Raw genomic sequence first — 19,288 nt, forward strand, 5'->3', positions numbered from 1 at the left:
AGCGAATTCCAAGGTAACTTACACTTTACTTAAAATAGATTTTCAGGGGCGCCTGCGTGGCTCAGTGGGTTGAGCATCCGACTCCTGGTTTTCGGCTCAGGTCATGACCTCTCCGTTGTGGGATGGAGTCGTGCAATCGGGTGGGTTTTAAGATTCTCTCTCTCCCTCTTCCCCTCGCCCCTGCTCGCGCGCTCTTTCTGCCTCTAAAAAAAAATTACAACATAAAAGTATACATCAAACTATAAGCACTTGATTCAGGAAGGGCTGAAGAGCTGTCTGGCTTATTTCTACCCTCACTGCTCCTTGAAGACAGCCCCTTCTCCAGGTCGGGTGGGGGTAATGAGGACAGAGCCCTCCGAGGAAGCCACCTACTGGGCATATAAAAAGGAGAGGAGGGCTGCAATTTTTCCAGCTCGCTGTAGGGATATTTTGAAATTTTGCTATTTTGTCCGTCTCTTTTGTCATGCTTGCATCCAGGCAACAAGAATGAGTTATCAGCTCATGTGAAGCTGTGACCCGAGGCTCCAGCTGACCCCCGGATCGGACTGGCCTTCCCCGGCCACTCTCCCACTGTCCCCAGCCATCGTTCACACACACCTCTCGGGACTCCTGCAGACTTCCCATGTCCCTTCCCCGTGTCAGCCCTTCACGGGGAAAGCGGGAGCTGTTAGAAGAGAACGAGCTCTTTTCTCAATACCAAATCTAGCGAGCTGCCTGCATTCACACCTGTTCACTCGCAGAACCTGAGTACCACCAGGTTGCACGGATTTTTGTCGTCTCGATCACTTTTATTCCCCGAGGCCTAAAAACAGTGCCTTGTAAGTAACAGATGAGCAAATACAGATCTTAACAAGTGAGTTATAAAACCACCTTCCTTTTTGACACATTAACTGGAGCTGTCCCTGTGCCTGTTTGAGATGAACCCGTCACGAGTCTCAGTTCTCGCTCACTCCTTGTTGCCTGCCTGTTCAGATGTGACTGTTGCAATAACCCGCTTCTCCTGACAGCATGCATCCGTCCCCTTCTGATGGAATATTCCAATATGGTCACGCTATATTGTCTCCTTAGGAGTTACGATCCTCCCTTAGCTCGCTCACCTCAGCTACAATCATGCTTCCCTTCACACCAAAACTTGAGGCGCCCGGGTGGCTCAGTCGGTTAAGCTTCCCACTCTTGATTTCGGCTCAGGTCACAATCGCACGTAATGAGACCGAGCCCTGTGCGGGGCTCTGCGCTGACAGCGCGGGGCCCGCCTGGGATTCTCTTGCTCCCTCTCCGCCCCTCCCCCGCTCGCACGGTGTCTCTCAAAATAAATAAACATTAAAAATAAATAAAACAAAAACATAAAAACTTGAGTTGTCCGTAACTGCTGACGCTACCTCTGCGCCCTCCTGGTCACCGGCCACTCCGAGCGGTTCCTCATCCCCAAACTCAGAGCCTGTTAAGGCTGCCATCCCCCCAACCACGTGATTAGCCGCCGTCCTCGTCTTATTTGGGTGGCACTTCAATGAGGGACCATGCTCCTCTTGAAACACTTCCCTTTGGTTCCGACGTGCCGCATTTTTCTGGCTGATCTCTCGGAGAGATCTGGAAGTCTCCCTCAGTGGCTCCCCCTTTCCAAGCCTGGAGCGCCACAGGGCCCACCCCTCCCTCGTCTGGATCCACCCAGTTGTTACACAAAATGTAGGTTCGCCCCCACCCCCCGCCAGCAGCATCAGCCCCTCTGAGGAGCTTGTCAGAAATGTAGCATCTCAGGCCCCCATACCAGACCTACTGAATCCAAGTCTGCATTTTGACAAAAACAGGTGACTCGTGCACATTAAAATTTGAGAGGCACTCGAGGTGCCTCCGTGGCTCGGTGGGTTAAGCCTCCGGACTCTTGATTTCAGGTCAGGTCATGATCTCAAGGTCTCGAGACCGAGTCCCAGGTTGGGATTCACACTGAGCGTGGAGCCTGCTTGGGATTCTCTCTCACCCTCTCAAAATAAATAAACAAACAAACAAACATTTTAAAAAAAATTGAGAGGCAATCATGTGTTTACAAGTGATTTTAGTCGCATGGCTTTAAACTCAACTCACAGGCTAATTTCCACAGGTTTAGCTCCCGGCCCCTCCCTCCACTCCACGTTGGATCCCACAAGAAGCCTATCAGGAACCTCACACCCAAATGCAAACAGAAATCTTGATCTTTCCCCACAACCCCAAAACCCGAGTCACCCTTGTCATCTCTTTGCTTTCCAATCACTGGGCCAAAATCCTTGAAGTTTCGCTAATATCCATTTGAAGCTAAAAAGCAACTATAGGAATCCTGTGAATTTAAAAAATAATCTTGAAGACCTAAGCGGAGTCCTACCGTAAGCCATCAATATTTCTTGTGCAGAGGCTTCTGAGTCTCCTGAGACTCCCTATTTTCACTAAGGCTCCCCAGATTTTGGGTGCAGATGATCATTGTGATCGTCAAAAAACTCTTCAATATAAACCTTTCCCCAATTTCCTACCATGGCTTTCGAGAGTCAGCAGTTTCTAGTCCCTTCCGCACTGTGTCAAGTGTTCTAGTTAAACTGATGAGCTTGTTTTTACCCCTCTCTCCCTTAAACCTCTGCCTGCCTCCCTTATTTCCCCCTCTGGCCTCAGCTCCAAGATCACTTCCTTCGAGACCTTCTTTAATCACCACAATTAAGACTCACCTCTCTTTCCCTCCGTTTTCTGTTCTTCTACTTTACTCCCCTCTAAACCGTTCCCTACCATTACATATATCTGACTATCAGAATGTCTGGTGTGTGAGCAAGGATTGTCTTCTAAACCGCCACTGCTTAGAACAGCACACAAGCAGCACTCGAGTGTGGCGTCTTCAAGTGTTGGTAGACTGTTGGGTGCGAGGGACAACCTCTTGCACGTGTTTCAGAACTTGGATGTGCTTCAGAGTCCCATAAGTCTGAATGTAGAGAAGACACCCAGTTTCGAACAGGTTCAAATTTTCATAATATGGCAGTGGTTCCAAAACTTTTCTGTATATTAGAATCACCTGGGGATTAAAAAAAAAATTCTAATGTTTCAGCCACATTCCAAATGAATGAGATCACAATTGTTGGGTGTGGGAGAGAGATATCTGTATTTCTTGAAACTCTTGAAGTAACTCTGAGACAAGTTTAGGAACCCCTGGTTTATAGCATGAGTTAATAACCATGATATGAGATAGTATATGAAACCTAGAATACTTAAAAAAGAAATCCCAGTCAAAATATTATGCAAACTTAAGACTTCTATTTCCTGTGTGGTATGGTACAGAAAACAAACAAAAAATTCATAAGAATAAGACTGTTTCAAACATTAGGTCTTGAAGAGAGCACATTTTACAGGATTTTCCATGTCTGTTTTCCTAGCAAGCCTAATCCAAATTTGGGGCCTCTGTTATGAAGTTTATTTTGTTTTCCCCATAAGCTAAGGGAAATCTAATGTATGAAAAAGCGTTGACTTCCATATAGTGACATCTGAAAGCTTTTGGAGACTTTGTACATACCGATATTTTTAATGGTGTCAGGTAAACAGCTCTATCTTGGTAATAAGGATGTCATCACTAAGACAAAATGCTGTATTTTCAAGAGAGAAAAGAATGTCTTTACAACTCAACTATGTTACAACAAATAAATTCTTCATCATGCTGTCTAATACTTCTCGCTCAAGAAGTAATATAACCAACTAGTTCCAGTCATCAAGCAAAATACCCTTAGGACAGAAGTTAATCAAATATTGTGCATTTACCTGTCTCAAAGATCACCTTTAAAGTATTTTCATATCTCAGTATGAGGGACAAAATTAACAAAAGAGAAAAACAAGTCATTTGATTATTAAAATCCTTACCATAGTGCAAAAACTATAGATTTCAAAAAAACCTTGGAGATACTGAAGCCAACCTTGTATTTTGTATTACAGATGTGTAACTGGACACCCAGATGAGAGGAAATAACATGCCTAAAAGTCACACAGGAGAGTTAGAAGAAGAAAAAACAATTTTTTTTTTTGTTCCAAACAAGCAGACAGAATTTTTCACGCTAATCAAAAAGAATCGAGATCATCAGATTAGGAAGAAATGAGGAATAAAAAGTTACGTTACACACAGATTTAAAGGACTGGTCAATCATCTGCCTCCTCCCCCAGACCAAACAATTCTCCGAATATATGTTCATATATATCCATCAATATGCTTACTCTTAAAGTACCAGGATCTTGGAAAATTCAATTTACAAATACATTATTAATTGCATTGTTATAATGAAATTAGTTCATTAAACATGAAAACATCAAACAGCACCAGTACCAGAAAGTGAAAGTGAATACACTATTACTTAAAATAATATATAATCACTGATTGGGACAGAAATCAACTATAGCCACTAGCAAAACTATTGAAACTCCCGTTTGACATAAAGGCAATATTTAAAGACTAGTATATGCCCTTGTCCCCACTGATAGGCCCGTGGCTAGGCAACTCAGCAGTGGGTCACGCGGAAAATGTTTTTAAAGAAGATGCTTTTTCTAAATTGCTCAACCTTGAACCATGATACTACAGAACCCCAAATTTTCCAATATAAGCCAATGGCACCATTTTTGGTATCCTAACTATGCTTGCCTGTCCCAATTAAAACAAAACAAAACACAACTCCCTTATTAAGCACTAGATTAAATGTATCTATGATGCAGCAGGAAGGCATTTACAAATGGGCTACTGACAGTGTATCAAAATGCTACTAAGGAAAATACAGCAGCAAATACTCTAATAAGAGCACATTATTCCACATGGAATCCCAAATTATTCTTATCTCTAGCTCCTTAAATTCATGGAAGCCTAGAGATGAACAAGTGTATGTATAAATGGGGCTAGGGAGAAAGAAGCTCTAAATGTAGTGTTCATACCTTAAATTACCCAAGATGATCTAAATGCTTACAGAGAACTCCAACTTCATCTAAATTTTTAAAGCACAGAGAACTAAAATACTAGCAAAACTTTGGTGTTTACCTCAGAAACAGCATTGTGGTTTTCAATGAAAATGAAATAGGCCTGGTTTGTGAAGTTCTAATGCTCACACCACCCTCTCCCTATTCCCTGCTCCTTTCATCAGGCGATCTAAAGACTACCTGGTTTAAAATATTTGGTAATTCAGTGCAGAAAATTAAGGTCACAGACAAAGTACAACAACGTTTAATACACCGTTAATACTAATGATTAAAAATTATTGCATAGTCTTATGCATTTACCCTAAAACATTTTCTGAAAGTAAATTCTGAAAGAATTATATAAAAGACAAATAACCTTTTAAAATGTGGATGGCATTTACTACCTCGATCTTCTATCCTTTTTTGCCTTCTCAGTACTTTTGTCCATTGTTTTCTCATTATCTCCCCTGCACTTTGGGCAATACCATTTCCCCTTTGGTTTATAGGTGAGTGAGACACATGAAAAGTGAAACCATTCAATTGGACACTGTTCATTGTCACATCCGATCATTTCCCCATAAGACACTTGGTTACATAAACAGTACGTAGGTTCATTGGGATCTATTGCAAACTCAACAGGCGAAGCTTCCCTCTCCTGCTTGGCCTTGGAGCGCTTCTTTTTCTTGGCTGACTTGGATTTCTTTTCTTTAGGTGGCTGATCATCACAGTCTTCAATCCCATTCGTCATGTGGCATAAATCACGGCTTTCACTGGTTCTCTGTCTGCGGGGTCTTCTGGAAGATCTTTCTGGTTGGCTGGACTCCATCTTTGCCTTATCCGAGGCGCGCTCACCTTCAGCAGGATCCTGAAAACACTGTGAATGCAGCTCCATCTGCCTTGCCCGATTTTCCACCAATTCGAGCATCTGCGTGACAATCTGAATTTTTTCATCTCCCAATTCCTGACTATTGATTAATGCTCTCTGGAGATGCTGCTGTAGGCGTTTTTTCTGGTTTGAATCATCTTCTTTCTTATATTTTTCATAGACATCATCAATTTCCTTTAATGTTTCTGAAAACAGAAGAGAAAAACCAGAACATTATTGTGCATTAGCACATATGATATTTTTCAAGTTAGTTATGCTTCACAGAATTGGTAAAGTTGAATGAACTCAAATCATAAAACCAGTCTCCTCTATGGTATGCATACACTAAAAAAATTATTTCCCCTAGAAAAACCAGACGTTATCCAATATGAAAGTATATTTAGAAATAAACTAATAAGGGGTGCCTGGGTGGCTCAGTCGGTTAAGCATCCAACTTTGGCTCAGGCTGTAATCTCCTGGGTTCGAGCCCCATGTCAGGCTCTGTGCTGACAGCTCAGTCTGGAGCCTGTTTCAGACGTCTTCCTCTCTCTCTGCCCCTCTCCAGCTCATACTCTGTCTTTCTCTTTCTCAAAAATAGAAATAAAACATTAAAAAATGTTTTTAAAGAAATAAACTAATAAGAATATAAAGCTTTCTTTTTTCTTATTTATTTATGTATTTATTTTTTACAAAGCTTTCTAATACTCAGTAATTTATATTAACAAGGATAAGAGGGGTGCCTGGCTGGCTCAGTTGGTAAAGCATGTGACTCTTGATCTCAGGCTTATGAGTCCAAGCCCCACATTGGGCACTGAACTTACTTAAAAAAAAAAAAAAAAAAAAGGATAAGAGACGTATGCGCTAATTAATACATGGGCAAGAACACTGTATGCCACTTTATAGCCCACCTAGTGAAGTCACCTACACTTCACGTGAACCTCAAAACACTCACTGTAATGAAATTTACATGCCAGACTTCAACTGTAAAACTTAGGTTCTAAAACTCGCTACAGACTACCGTCCAACCGTGTTTACAGGATTTACAGCTCAATCAATGACTTGCTACATGACTCCAGAGAGACATTACACCTTTACTTGCGTATCATATCCCTGGACACTCAAACAAAGCAGACACGAGTCACTCTTCCCCTCCCCCCCATATTAGTTTTAATGGCTCTCTTATTTTACCATAGGGGAGATTCTGAAAACCAAGCTATTTACAGAGTGGGGTTAGGTTCCCATTCTGGCATCAACTGACGAAGCTACTAATACAATTACAGTAAAGTCAGCACCGGATCACTCTGCTTTTGTAGATAACTCAGCAGTTGGTTCTAAGCTTTTTGAACTGCTGATTTTGGTATTGTATAGCATGTGGGACACATTTAAATCAATTAAAAATGTCTGAGTCACTAGAAGGCATACAAAAATCTGAAAATAGAGTTCCAGATGTCACCAAAAATTTACGTAAGATTAAATTTCTATTCTATTCTATTGTTCTATTTCTTGCCCCTCTGAGATACAACGCTATCTGAGTTCTGTCTTACTAAAGGGAGAGAAACAAAAATTAACTCTAATTGATCACACCACATGGCATATCACTGTTTTACATCCTAATATTATTACCAGCACATGGCATACCATCGTTTTGCCTTCCAATATTATTACTTTAACAAGAACAGAAATGCTAGACGAGTAAAATGCATACATTAGGCTGTCTCCGAGAAATGTTAACACAAAGCAGGCATTCAACACAACTCTTATGAATTAACTCCTCCCTAGAAATTAGAAGTACTCACATGTGCTGGACAACCGCTTAACCCGGGATACGTGACAAAATGCCACCGCACATTTGAGGGCACTCGTACCTGCACAGCATATTTTAAAACAAAGTTCACATCTAGCCCATTTGCCTGGCTGGGTGACTTTCTTAAGAACGTAATTTTTCTCCAGGAAAAATAAGGACATCACATATTTTCCCCTCAGACAAAATTTGAGGATTAAAAAATAAAGGTAAACCTTATTTTAAATATTCTGTACCTAACTATCAGGATTTGAGGCTAATTATATCATACCATACAAGCACACTGATAAGATACTATGCATGAGAAAAATTCACATTTCTAAGACATCTTAATTATGTAGTGAAAGAAGAAAGGAAACTAACACACTTACTAGGGCCCTTGTATGTGATAAAGATTTTCTCATTTAATCCCCACAGCAACCTTATGTGGACGCTATCACTTCCATATGTGAAGAAAATGAAGTTCAAGAGGTAACAACCCCAGACTTTGAACTCTGCCACATACGTATGTCTGGCTCTGCCATTGAAGCATTTGCTACTAAGCTGCACGGAAAGCACTTGAAATTAAGTATTAATTTTTTCTTCAATGATTATTTGCCCAAGACATTAGGAACAAGAATATTGTAACAAAAATTGAGGTTCTCTAATAACCAGGTCCTATAATAAATACTTCAATTGTGAAATTGTTTTCTTCATTTCTGTATTTTTAAAGTCTTTAAGGTTACTTTTAAGATTCTCCAGTAATTTCTGAAAGTGTCTCAAATAGGTAGGAGAGAAATTTTTTTGACTTCTCGTATAATTCATATCACTAAATACTGCCGTAAGTTTTAAATCCAAAAACAGAAAATGCCTAAGAACTAGCAAAGAAACAAAAAGCATATGAAATCTGAACCAAGAACACAGAAGTATATAAAGCAGAAATTAGTAAGCACAGGCACAGACTGAAAACCAGATCCTTGTCTTACATTAATCTTGAAGCTGACCACAATCTTAAAATGTTTATAATCTCTCAATCTTTTAAAGCCTAATACTGTTTCTCATGTTACCAGAGCTACTTAGCACAATTCTAGACGGTCAAGATGGCAGATTTCCCTGTAACCAATTTTCCCTCCCCAATTAAAATGAAAATAGCTTAACTCTTGTGAAGGCAAATATGTCTGTGAAGAAATGCAAAAACATGCAAGCTTTACAAACTTCGGTTACTATTTGAAAAACTAAAAATGTTCAATATACAATTCTTAAGCACATGTGTGTCATCCTTAGGCTATACTTCATGAATGTGCTCCATGTCTGTAGAAAATACCTTTAGAGTGCTTTAAAAAAGCTTGTATACAACGTTAATAGTTTAAAAACAAGGACGTGTACATGAAGGAGCCAGGCTACTTCCCCACCTAATTAAGTGAACAAGTGACTTAAACTCCTTGTAAATTTTAACTCCTTAGTAAAATAAATTTTTACTTCAGAGAATTATGAAATAATGTTCTGGATCGGACACAGCAATGACACCCAGTAAGTAATCACTATTTAATTCTCTTTCCCCCTAACAGAGCTCAGTCCTATCATCAGCCCTATCGTATGGATTCAGAAGGCAGAAATAAGTTATAGATTCAAAAACAAAGAGACACTTAAATATTCTAATATGCTACAGGTCAGAAAATGTCACCCCAGAAGTGGGTTCCTTTGAGACTAAATCATAAGATTAGTGGAGGGTCTAGAAAAACAAAGAATGGGGTCCAAAAGTTATCTTTTTGAAGTCCGTATGGCTGTTCCCACATTACGTCCAAGGTCTGTTCCTTGATCAGGGTTAGTAAACGCGAAACGGCTCCCCATCTAAACTTCTCCCCTCCTAGTAGCAGGCCAAAGTCAACCAATAGTGGATGATAAATGATACTCTCTGCAGGAAAGGCTGATTCCCTATCTTAGTTTTCTGACCACAAAGAGTGGCTTTTGCCTCATTACACAAACTTGGCGAAGGAGGGACCCATGGGTTAAAGGACGCCAGGCGGTTGCCTTGTCAACCACCCACTTCCACCTGGGGCCCGGAAGTGACGCAAGGCCCGGAACCTACGCGGTGCTAGGGCTAGCGATGGTCCTAGTTAGCTGAATGTTTCCTCGTCCTGATTGAGTGGTTGAGAAAGAGTCGAAAAACCAGGATAAATATGTCCCAAACCCCAACATCGACTGCGCTAGGGACGAATTAACGTCCTGCAACGTTCCGACACCTCCCAACCAGCCAACTCCGCCCAAACCTTCCGGGCACCAGCCATCTTCGAGGCGGGCGGGAGCGCGCCCGTCCGCGCCCCTCCCATGCCCTACGTCACGCCCTCAGGCCCCGCCCCCACGGACGGAGGCCCTCCCCGCCACACACACACCCCTCTTCCTTTCCCCGCGAGGACCCCTCCCCTTTTAACCATTTGGCTGAAGGCTCAGAGGAAAAGGCTGCGGCCCGGAACTTTCCCTGGGGCGGGAGAAGGGAACGAACTCAATTCCCGAGCCGGGAGCCGGAGAGCGGAGGGAGGGACCTCCCCGAGTCCGCCTTCGCGGCCCTCTCCCGCCCCCTCCCCCCCCCGCACGTTCCAATGCATCTGCTCTCGGGGTGGGGGTCGGAGGAGAGGGGGAAAGCCAGGCCCGGGAGACCAGCGGGTGTCCGGCTGCGGCCGGCCGCTCACTCCCTACAGCCCCCCGCCCGGCTGCACGCTCCCTCGCCGGGGCAGGAGGGTCTGCGGCACCGGGCAGGCAAGCGCCGGAACAAATGCTGCTTAAAATGGCTGATTCCTTTCCACACCAGCTGCAGCCGCTGGGTCTGCAGCGGGGGCTGACGAGCGGCCCCCACCCCCACCCGTGATACCCCACAGAGGTCCTTGCCGACCGCAGCGGGGGAAGGGAGGGCCCCGGACGCGGTCTCCAGTCCCTCTCCCCCGTCCCACACACCAGACCCCGTCTGTGCACTCGGGGAGACTGTCACAGGAGAAATGGAAAGTGGCACTTCCCCGGGCAGCCTCCGAGCGACAGTGCCCGGAGGCCAGCGAATCCGACTGAGGGGAGGACCCGCACACGCAGCTCCGCGGCCCCCTACCTTGATATTTGTTGTCCAGCTCCCGAAGCACAGACACGTTCCTCTGCATGTCGTGGGGCAGCGACTCCACACACTCGAGGTAGTCCTGCACGTAGCAGGTGAGGAGCCGGCTCCGCTCCCCGGTCAGGAGCGCGGCCGACGAGTATAGTTGCTGCTGCTGCTGCCCTAACATCCTGCCGCCGCTGCTGCTCCTCGCCGCCGCCGCCGCCGCCGCCTCCGCATCCAGCAGCCACACATGCAACAGCCACGGCCGCCGCGGCTCCTCTGCTCGGCAGCCCGGCGCCGCGGGGACACCGGCCGCCGCTCAAGAGGGCACAGCCGAGTCCCCCGATCTCCACTCCCCCCAAAAGAAGCCCTCACTCCCCGCCCCCGCGGTAACAAGCCCAGGGGCGGGGCGAGATCAGGGCTCCCTCCTTTTTCCCCTCCCTCCCAAAGACTAGAGCAGCGGGGATCCCCCCAGCGGAGCTGGCGCCGGGGTCCCGGGCGTTGACACTTCCTGTCCCCCTGGGAGTCCCCAGATGCTACCAATGCCGTCTCGTAGCACGGATCCCCATGACAAGCCCCTCGCTGCCCCCTCTTCTCCCAATCACCCTCGGTGCCTGTAGGAGAGTCTCTCACTGGACTGCCCCCGCCCCTCCGCCTGTGGCCGCCTCTGCGCCTGCGCAGGACTTACTCCTAATAAGGCCGGGGGCCCGCCCCTACCGCCCTACCGAAGGGTTCGCATTCTCCCGCCTTCCCTCCGCCACCCGGGCGATTGGTCTGTCAACTTTCGGCCCGGAGGGAGGGTGCGGAGGACGGCCAAACGGCAGGCTGCGCCCCGCCCCCTCTTAAAGGGGAAGCGCTGTCAAGCCCGCCTCTTTGCTCAATGCCTGAATGGGACTTGAGCGGGAAGGTGGCTGAGTCCTTCCTTTCGTCTTTCCCACAGGCCGGGGGAATCTTGGTCCAGCTCCCTCGGCCGGGCGTTACCGACATTTTCCCCATCAGGTGGATCTGGCGCGGCAGCTCGCGAGGCCTTAAAAGAGCAGCGGGCGGCCGGCCGCTTTTCGCTACAACCTGGAGTAAGGCCTGCGGGAACTACGCGACCCAGCGTGCAGCGGGCGCGGCTCCCGGCATGCTCGGCGGCGGAGTTCCCGCCGAGCCGCCGCGGCTCGCCCGGCCGCCGCCTCAGCGCTGCCCGCGGGCCCCGGCCCTCCTCCTGCCGCGGCTTTCGGGCTCACGGAGCGCCGGGGAGGGCTGGTAGCCGAGGTAGGCGGAGCTCCCGCGTGCCCCCTGCGTTTTCCTTCTCTTTTAGTCCGCTCGCTTTTAAATCTCCCTCCTGGCTTTAGTGTTTTCCGCCCTTTCTCAGACGCGGGAGGTCCGCCGCCGCCGAAGTGCCTCGCAGGTTTTGTCCACCTTCAGGATTCCTCTTTAGTTTAGGCTGCATCTGCCCCCAGAAACGTGTTCGTCCAATAGGCCACCTTTAAGAAAGAATTTTTTCCCCCTCCCGGTGTCAGAACGTTTAGACATGCAACGTAGGCGACGCTTACAGAAGGCGTGAGGGGCGCAGCACCCCCTTTTCATCTCTTTTTATCCTAAGACTGAAAACCACGGGGTCGGGAAGAAGCGAAAGAATAAAAGCCTAATCTGTAATCAGGCCCGCGTCCCTGTGTATGTGATCGACTTTCAGGGCTTAATTTTTGTGTAGTGCTAAATGAAACGCCCTGCAGAAGAGCTCATTTTAATTCCAGATGGACTCTCAGAGTATATGCTAACATGTGTTTTTGAAAGAAATGGCTGTAAATAGAACGAATCCGCGGAGGATTTTCGGAGAGTGTCTATGAACACAAGTCCTATTCCGAGTAGTACCTTTGAATTAAAAAGGAAGCGTAAGTGGGTGTTGAACTTGGATTTCTCCTTCTATCCAGTTCGTTCGCAGCGGTGGTACACCTGTACGGTGACCTATTTAGAGCACTTTGAAAACGTCTGTTAGTAGAAGTACCCATTGACATGCAAAGAGAAATCTAGACCCTGATCTGCTGGAAATGCTAAATTTCAAACAAAAAGCCCTCCAGGAAATTCGGCGTTTTGGGAATAATAAAAATATTGCTCGGGACTCGGAGATTGCCTCGTGTTACTATACTGTGACACTTTTGTGGTTTTGACTACTTGAATATTAAGCCGATCCAGGCAGTACAGGGTGATGTGTTTCTGAGAATCGTCTAGGGATTTCATTGTTGTCATTCTTTAATATCTTTCAGATTAAGCAGACAGGTCTTATCAAAAACCCGTCACTGTTAAAAATTGAATTTTTTTGCTTTTTACCTGAACCCTACTGTTTTCTTATTCATGGATTTGAATCACCGAGTCCTTATTGGAAGCCCCAAATAATGCAAGATGCCTTGTTATTCACCGATTCAGGTTAGACACTGAATGCGCCTATGCGTTTTATTCAGCCTGAGAAGTAATCCGCTGGCAGATAGGACACGTGGTTAGAAACCAGAAGCAAGAAAGGCAGTGATGCAGGCTGCTTAGACTATTCGGTCCAAGAAGCTAGAGCAAGAAGAGAGAAGAGAGGCTGAGTATGGTAATGGAGATCTTTTATACATTCTCTTCACCTTTCATAACTCTTGTTAAACAGGCTGAAAGGAAGCAAAAAATCCAAATGGTGATTTTTTTCAGCTTGTGTTGGCCTAAGCGTATAAAAAACACTCTAATATGGGGGGGACGGGGTGTGAATTATTTCAGACGTGCTTTTTTTTTTTTTTTTTTGCTAAATTAATATAAGCTAATCAAAGGCTTATTCCTGCCATACCTGTGAGAGCACACTGTGTGGAGAGAGTACTAACTTAGAAAAAAAAAGAAATCACCGTATTCCCTAAACTCAATTCTTGACCTTTGGTTATTTATGATGTTCTTTTCTTCTCAGTAATCACTTACCTGGACATTTGGGGGGTTTCACACTGGGTTCCCTTACTCGGCTAAATGCAAAATCTAAAAGCCCCCAGTTCTTTGCAATGTAGGAATTAGTTGGTGATATCAAGTCCTCTGATAAAGCAAAAAGGCATATTATTTGCTCTTCAAACTGTTTTCTACCATTAAGTAACCCTAAAAAAGATAAGTAACTGACTCCTCCAGATTAGTACCAAGTGTCTGGGATTACCTGTAATTTTGAAATCAGTTTCTTTTAAGAGGTCCCTGGTGGGAAATGTTTATGCCTCTAAACCTTTGTCTTATAAGCTTTATTTATATTGTGAGAGGGGAGGGCGATAGCTTCAAACTCTCATTGAAAACAAAATGAGCAGGGGAGGGTGCCTGGGTGGCTGAGTCAGATCATGATATCACGACTGGTGAGTTCGAGCCCTGCATCAGGCTCTGCGCTGACAGTGTTGAGCCTGCTTTGAATCTTCTCTCCCCGCCTCTGTCTCTGCCCCTCCCCAGCTTGTGCGCTCTCTCTCTCTCTCTCTCTCTGAAAAATAAATAAACATTAAAAAATGCAAAACTTAAAAAAAAGAAAAGAAAAAGCAAATTAGCAGATAGTTCTGAAGGATTCCTAAAGATACTACCTGAGAAAATTTCAGCTATTGCTTAAGTCAGGCCAATTAAATTTGAAATGCTTTTCTTCTTTCTACTTCTTAATATTTTTAACACTTTTTTATTATGGAAAATTTCAAACACACACAAAAATTGAGGTAATAATACAATAAATCCTAATGCACTATTCACCAGCTTGAATATTTATCAATATATGGCCAATATTATTTCATCTGTAGCCTTCCACGCTTCCTATCTCCTGCTGGACTGTTCATTTTATCTGTAAATACTTTAAATATGGAGGGATAAGAGAATTTTTTAAAAAACATACCCACTAGAGCACCTGGGTGGCTCAGGTGGTTAAGCCTCTGATTTCAGCTCTGGTCATGATCTCACGGCTCAGGGGTTCGAGACCTGTGTCAGGCTCTGTGCTGACAACATAGAGCCTGGAGCCTGCTTTGGATTCTGTGTCTCCCTCTCTCTCTGCCCCTCCCCCACTCCTGCTCTGTCTCTCTCCTCAAAAATAAATAAACATTAAAAAATAAAAACATACCCACAATTCCATTATCCCATCAAGACAATTATCTATCGTTTAGTATCCAGACAATTAAAATGTCCAAATTTCCCCATTGTCTCATTAATATCTTTTTACAGGTTTAGCAGGATCCACACAAGTTCCATATCTTGCATTTGGTTAGATTTTTTTCTAAACCAGTAAGAGGCAGTTAATTTCCAAAAAAAAAAAAAAAGGCAGTTAATTTCCTATTTAATTCAGTGAAGCAAATAGCAGTGTTTTTCTAAGGAGGGTATTTGGATCGTCAGAAAGCACTGTTAAAAGTGTAAGGAAATTGAAGAAAATCACTTTAGGGCTCCTGTTTAGCTCAGGGGGTTAAGCTTCCTACCTGTGATTTCAGCTCAGGTCATGATCTCCTGGTTCATGAGATCAAGCCACCACCCCGCCCCCATCCTTGTCAGGTGGGGTCTGCAATGTCAGCTGACAAGCACAGAGCCTGCTTGGGATTCTCTCCCTCTCTGCCCTTTTCCCACTTAGGCACATGTTCTCTCTAAAAATAAATAAACTTCAAAAATAAAAGCACTTTAGGGTGCCTTCAACTCGATATCGGCTTAGGTCATGATCTCAGAGTTTGTGAGGTCGAGCCCTACGTCGGGCTCTACACTGACAGTGTGGAGCCTGCTTGGGATTCTCTTTCCTCTCTCTTTCTCCCATCCCACTTGTGTTGTTTCTCAAATAAGTAGAAAGAAAATCACTTTAAATAAAAATCCTCATATTAAAAGGTCACCAATTGATAGCCCACTGTAGAAATGTAATTGTACCTAATGCAAATAAATAAATCATTACAAATGTAAGAGTTCATATTTTATTTGTTCTAGAAGGTCCAGTGAAGCATTGTAAGTTGTATTGAAAAAACCTAAAACTTTAAGTCAATTCATTAGCACAATAGGCAACCAAAAAATGAAACAAACAAAGCAGTCTGTTTCCATTGAACTCGGTTTTAAAGTATGAATTGCTTTATTACATAAGTGGTACACACTAATTGTATTTAAAAAACAAAAATAGAGCTGGAAAGAAGATAGATAAAAGTCACTACAAACTGGAGATAAAACTCTTCTTGGAATCTAAGTATATAATTGCATTTTAGTTTTTTGCTTTAAGGAAATGCTTGGGCTAGGACTAAAGGATAAAGTTAAGAAAATACCAGATTCTCAAGCTGGAACTTTAGAAATCTGAGCAGTGTTGGTCTGTACATTTAGTTTGTGAGGTAGACAGCACAGATTTAAAATTGGGTGTATGCAGTCAGTCCCACTATGGGTTCTGACTACTGACAGTGGAAGATGATCACAGCCAAAAATGAAGGGACTATGAATGACTGGGACTAGTAAAGAGAAAATTCAGTATCATGAACTATCATTCCCATGGCCAAGAAGAAAAGCAAACACATATTATCTACTTTGGTTATTCCAGACAGAAAAAAAATAACACATATGGTATACTTTGCATATCGCTGACCAGAAAAACATTCAGTTTTCCCTAGGTGGTTACCATAGTTACATGAGCTGTTTATAACATCAAGAGGAGGAACTAGGTCACAGTATTGAAGGAGTTTGAATTATGCAATTATGCTTCCTAAAAACGGGAAAACATTTAAAATTTAGGGAAGAGAGATTTATACTATATGTTCAAAATTGAAATTGTGGTCTAGGTTTGCGAGTGAAACTTAAAATTTTGTCCAAAATTAAATAGTTGATACTATAGGTATAAATTGTTCAATCTATTCAAATGCTGCAATGGCTAGATTCGTAAGTGTGGTAGGAGTTGCTGGTGCATTCCTTGAAGATCCCTCTTTTATCTTAGTGAGCCATCTTCAAATGTTTCTGCAGGTAATCAGTAAACCCAACAATGGCCTAGAATCTTGGAGTAGCCAAATCACATGTAAACTGAAACTTTGACTTCTTACCTTCTTTGAAAGCTTGAGATTACAGCTTGGCGTCAGATGCTACTCTTAACTGGTCATAGAGATTTTCCTATTAATTTCATCAATGGATAGAGAAAAGTGGAGGGAGGGAATGTTTTGAAAGTAGTAGTGGAACACCTGTCTGGCTCAGTCAGTAGAGCAAGCAACTTTTGATCTCCAGCCCCACGTTGGGCGGGGAGCCTGCTTTAAAAAACAAAACAAAACAAAACAAAGAAACTTGAAAGCTGTGGTAGCATAGACTAAACCATATCTTTAAATTAAATGTATATATTATATATATAATTTATATATTATATGTAATATATATACATAACATATATATATATATATAATATATATATATTTTACTAAGAACCTCAAAAATGATGATTTTATTCAGGAACCATGTCTGTTGTTATCAGAGCCCTGCACAGTACTCAATAAATAGAAGTTAGATGCAGGAAAAGAAAATTAAAAAGTGCATCTCGAGGTTGCAGGATTGCAGATGGTTATTTTTAATCTCATGATCAGTCTAGACTCATAGACTTTTTATAGCAAAAAGTAATCTTAGATCAACGATTTCCCATCAAGGAAAAAGAAGAGGCAACAACACATAGTCTCTCTGAATAGCTGGGTAAGCCTCTGCCGCTCATAGTAATTTATCATAATCATCATGGCTGTAATGATGGGGAAGGGGTTGAGGATCCCTATTAATGGATCACCTCTAGACCAACATTTTTTACAGATGATGATTTGGGGACCCAGAGGAGTTAATTCATTTGCCCAGGGTCACATGGCAATTTATGAATTAAGCATACACCTAGAAATTTGGGGCGCCTGGGTGGCTCAGTCGGTTGAACCTCTGGCTTCTGCTCGGGTCATGATCTCACAGCTTGTGAGTTCAAGCCCCATGTGGGGCTCTCTGTTGTCAGTGCTGAGCCTGCTTTGGATCGTCTGTCCCCCTCTCTACCCCTCCCCTGCTCACACACTCTCTCTCTCAAAAATAATAAGTTAATAAAAAATAATAAATTTTTGAGAGAGTGAGTTGGGGAGGGGCAGAGAGAGGGAGAGAGAGAATCCCAAGCAGGCTCCACGCTATCAGAACAGAGCCGGACGCGGGGCTCAAACTCGTGAACCTCAAGATCATGACCTAAGCTGAAGTTGGATGCTTAATTGACTGAGCCACCCAGGTGCCCCAGGATGCTCTACTCTTTTATGAATAAAACATACTATTGGCCAGGAGATTTTTGCTAAATTCTTTGTTCCTTTTAAATTATTCTGATTGGTTTTTCTCTTTTTTAGAAGGATGGAATATATTTTACTTAACAGGTTTTTAACTTTATTCACTTAAATATTTTTTCAATGTTATTTCCCTGTCTTCTTTTTAAATTGAAGTATGCATACAATGTTATATTAGTTTCAGGTGCACAGCATAGGGGCTCCACAGTAGGTATTAGGCACATTAGGCTGTCCTTAACACGAAAAGTGTAGTTACCCTCTGTCACCATACAAAGTTATTACATTAGTCCCTTTTTTTTACTTTTTATCCCCGTGACTTATTTCTAATTGATTATTTAATGAGGCTTTATTGGAGCTGGTGTTACATGAATCACTCTTGTCGTGGTTAATTTAATCCAGCATTTGGTAACTATTGATTTCTGAGGGTGACAATTTTTTAAAAATTTCTTATCCAGTTTTAGTTCCATAAATTGAGGTTCTCTGACTCTTTTGTGGGGGGGGGAGCAGGCATTTTATTTTATTTTTTAGTGAAGTATAATTAACATACAGTGTTCTATTAGTTTCAGATGTACAACATTGATTCAACAGTCCTGTAAGTGACTCAGTGTTCACCACAATAAGTATAGTCACCATCTGTCACCCAACACTATCACGATATTTTTTATTAACTTCTCTTTGCTGCACTTTTCATGTTTGTGAATTATTTATTTTATAACTGGAAGTTTGTACCTTTCAATCTCCTTTATTTCACTCATCCCCCCTCCACTCTCAGACTCTTTTATATATGGAAACCAGTGTAGATCTCACTTTATGCAATGTATGTGTTTCTGGAAAATTGTGCTCAAACCTCATTTTGCTGTAAGTAATATGCAATGTGCCAGTTCTATAAAACAAGAGATCCAACTTTTGAAAATATTTACTTAATACAAAAAAACCCTCATCTGGCTTTCTTTCATTTACTAGAATGGCCTCAAGTGTCTTGCTCTGCTTGAGAAAACAGTTCGTGCTCCTCCTTATCTAACCGCAGCCTAGGTGTACTTTCTTTTGCTTGTTCTAACTGTGGCATACATTCCAGATGCTTTAGCATGATATCCTGTGGTCACAGAAACGCCATCATCAGGGAGAAGGCTCTGAAGAAATGCCCACAAGTGACAGTAGAAATGTTTTCTTCTGGTATCTGGCTAAAGTAAGCACCAGAATTAGAGGCATAAAAAAGTCAAAGATATAAAAGATGAAGGGAAATTTTGAGTGGAAAATATTAGAGGCTAAAAAGCTTTCTGGGAGCACCTGGATGGCTCAGCCGGTTGAGCATCTGACTCTTGATTTTGGCTCAGATCTTGATTTCATGGTTCCTGAGATCAAGCCCTGCATTGAGCTCTTTGCTGACA

At 43.1% G+C, this 19,288-nt stretch overlaps 1 protein-coding gene across 1 annotated transcript; it reads right to left on the reverse strand.

The window, feature by feature from the left end:
- Positions 1 to 3,992: 3,992 nt before the first annotated feature.
- Positions 3,993 to 11,256, reverse strand: ING2 (inhibitor of growth family member 2). The gene is made up of 2 exons (XM_047091802.1): positions 10,678 to 11,256; positions 3,993 to 6,006 (listed from the first exon to the last, which is right to left on the reverse strand). Exons 1-2 carry the CDS (start codon positions 10,847 to 10,849, stop codon positions 5,336 to 5,338), a joined length of 843 nt encoding a protein of 280 aa, XP_046947758.1. The 5' UTR covers positions 10,850 to 11,256; the 3' UTR covers positions 3,993 to 5,335.
- Positions 11,257 to 19,288: the final 8,032 nt, after the last annotated feature.

The sequence above is a fragment of the Lynx rufus genome, unplaced genomic scaffold (assembly GCF_022079265.1).
Source record: "Lynx rufus isolate CCGP_SWC_20201006 ecotype Redwood Valley unplaced genomic scaffold, mLynRuf1.p SCAF_3, whole genome shotgun sequence".
NCBI classification, from domain to species: domain Eukaryota; kingdom Metazoa; phylum Chordata; class Mammalia; order Carnivora; family Felidae; genus Lynx; species Lynx rufus.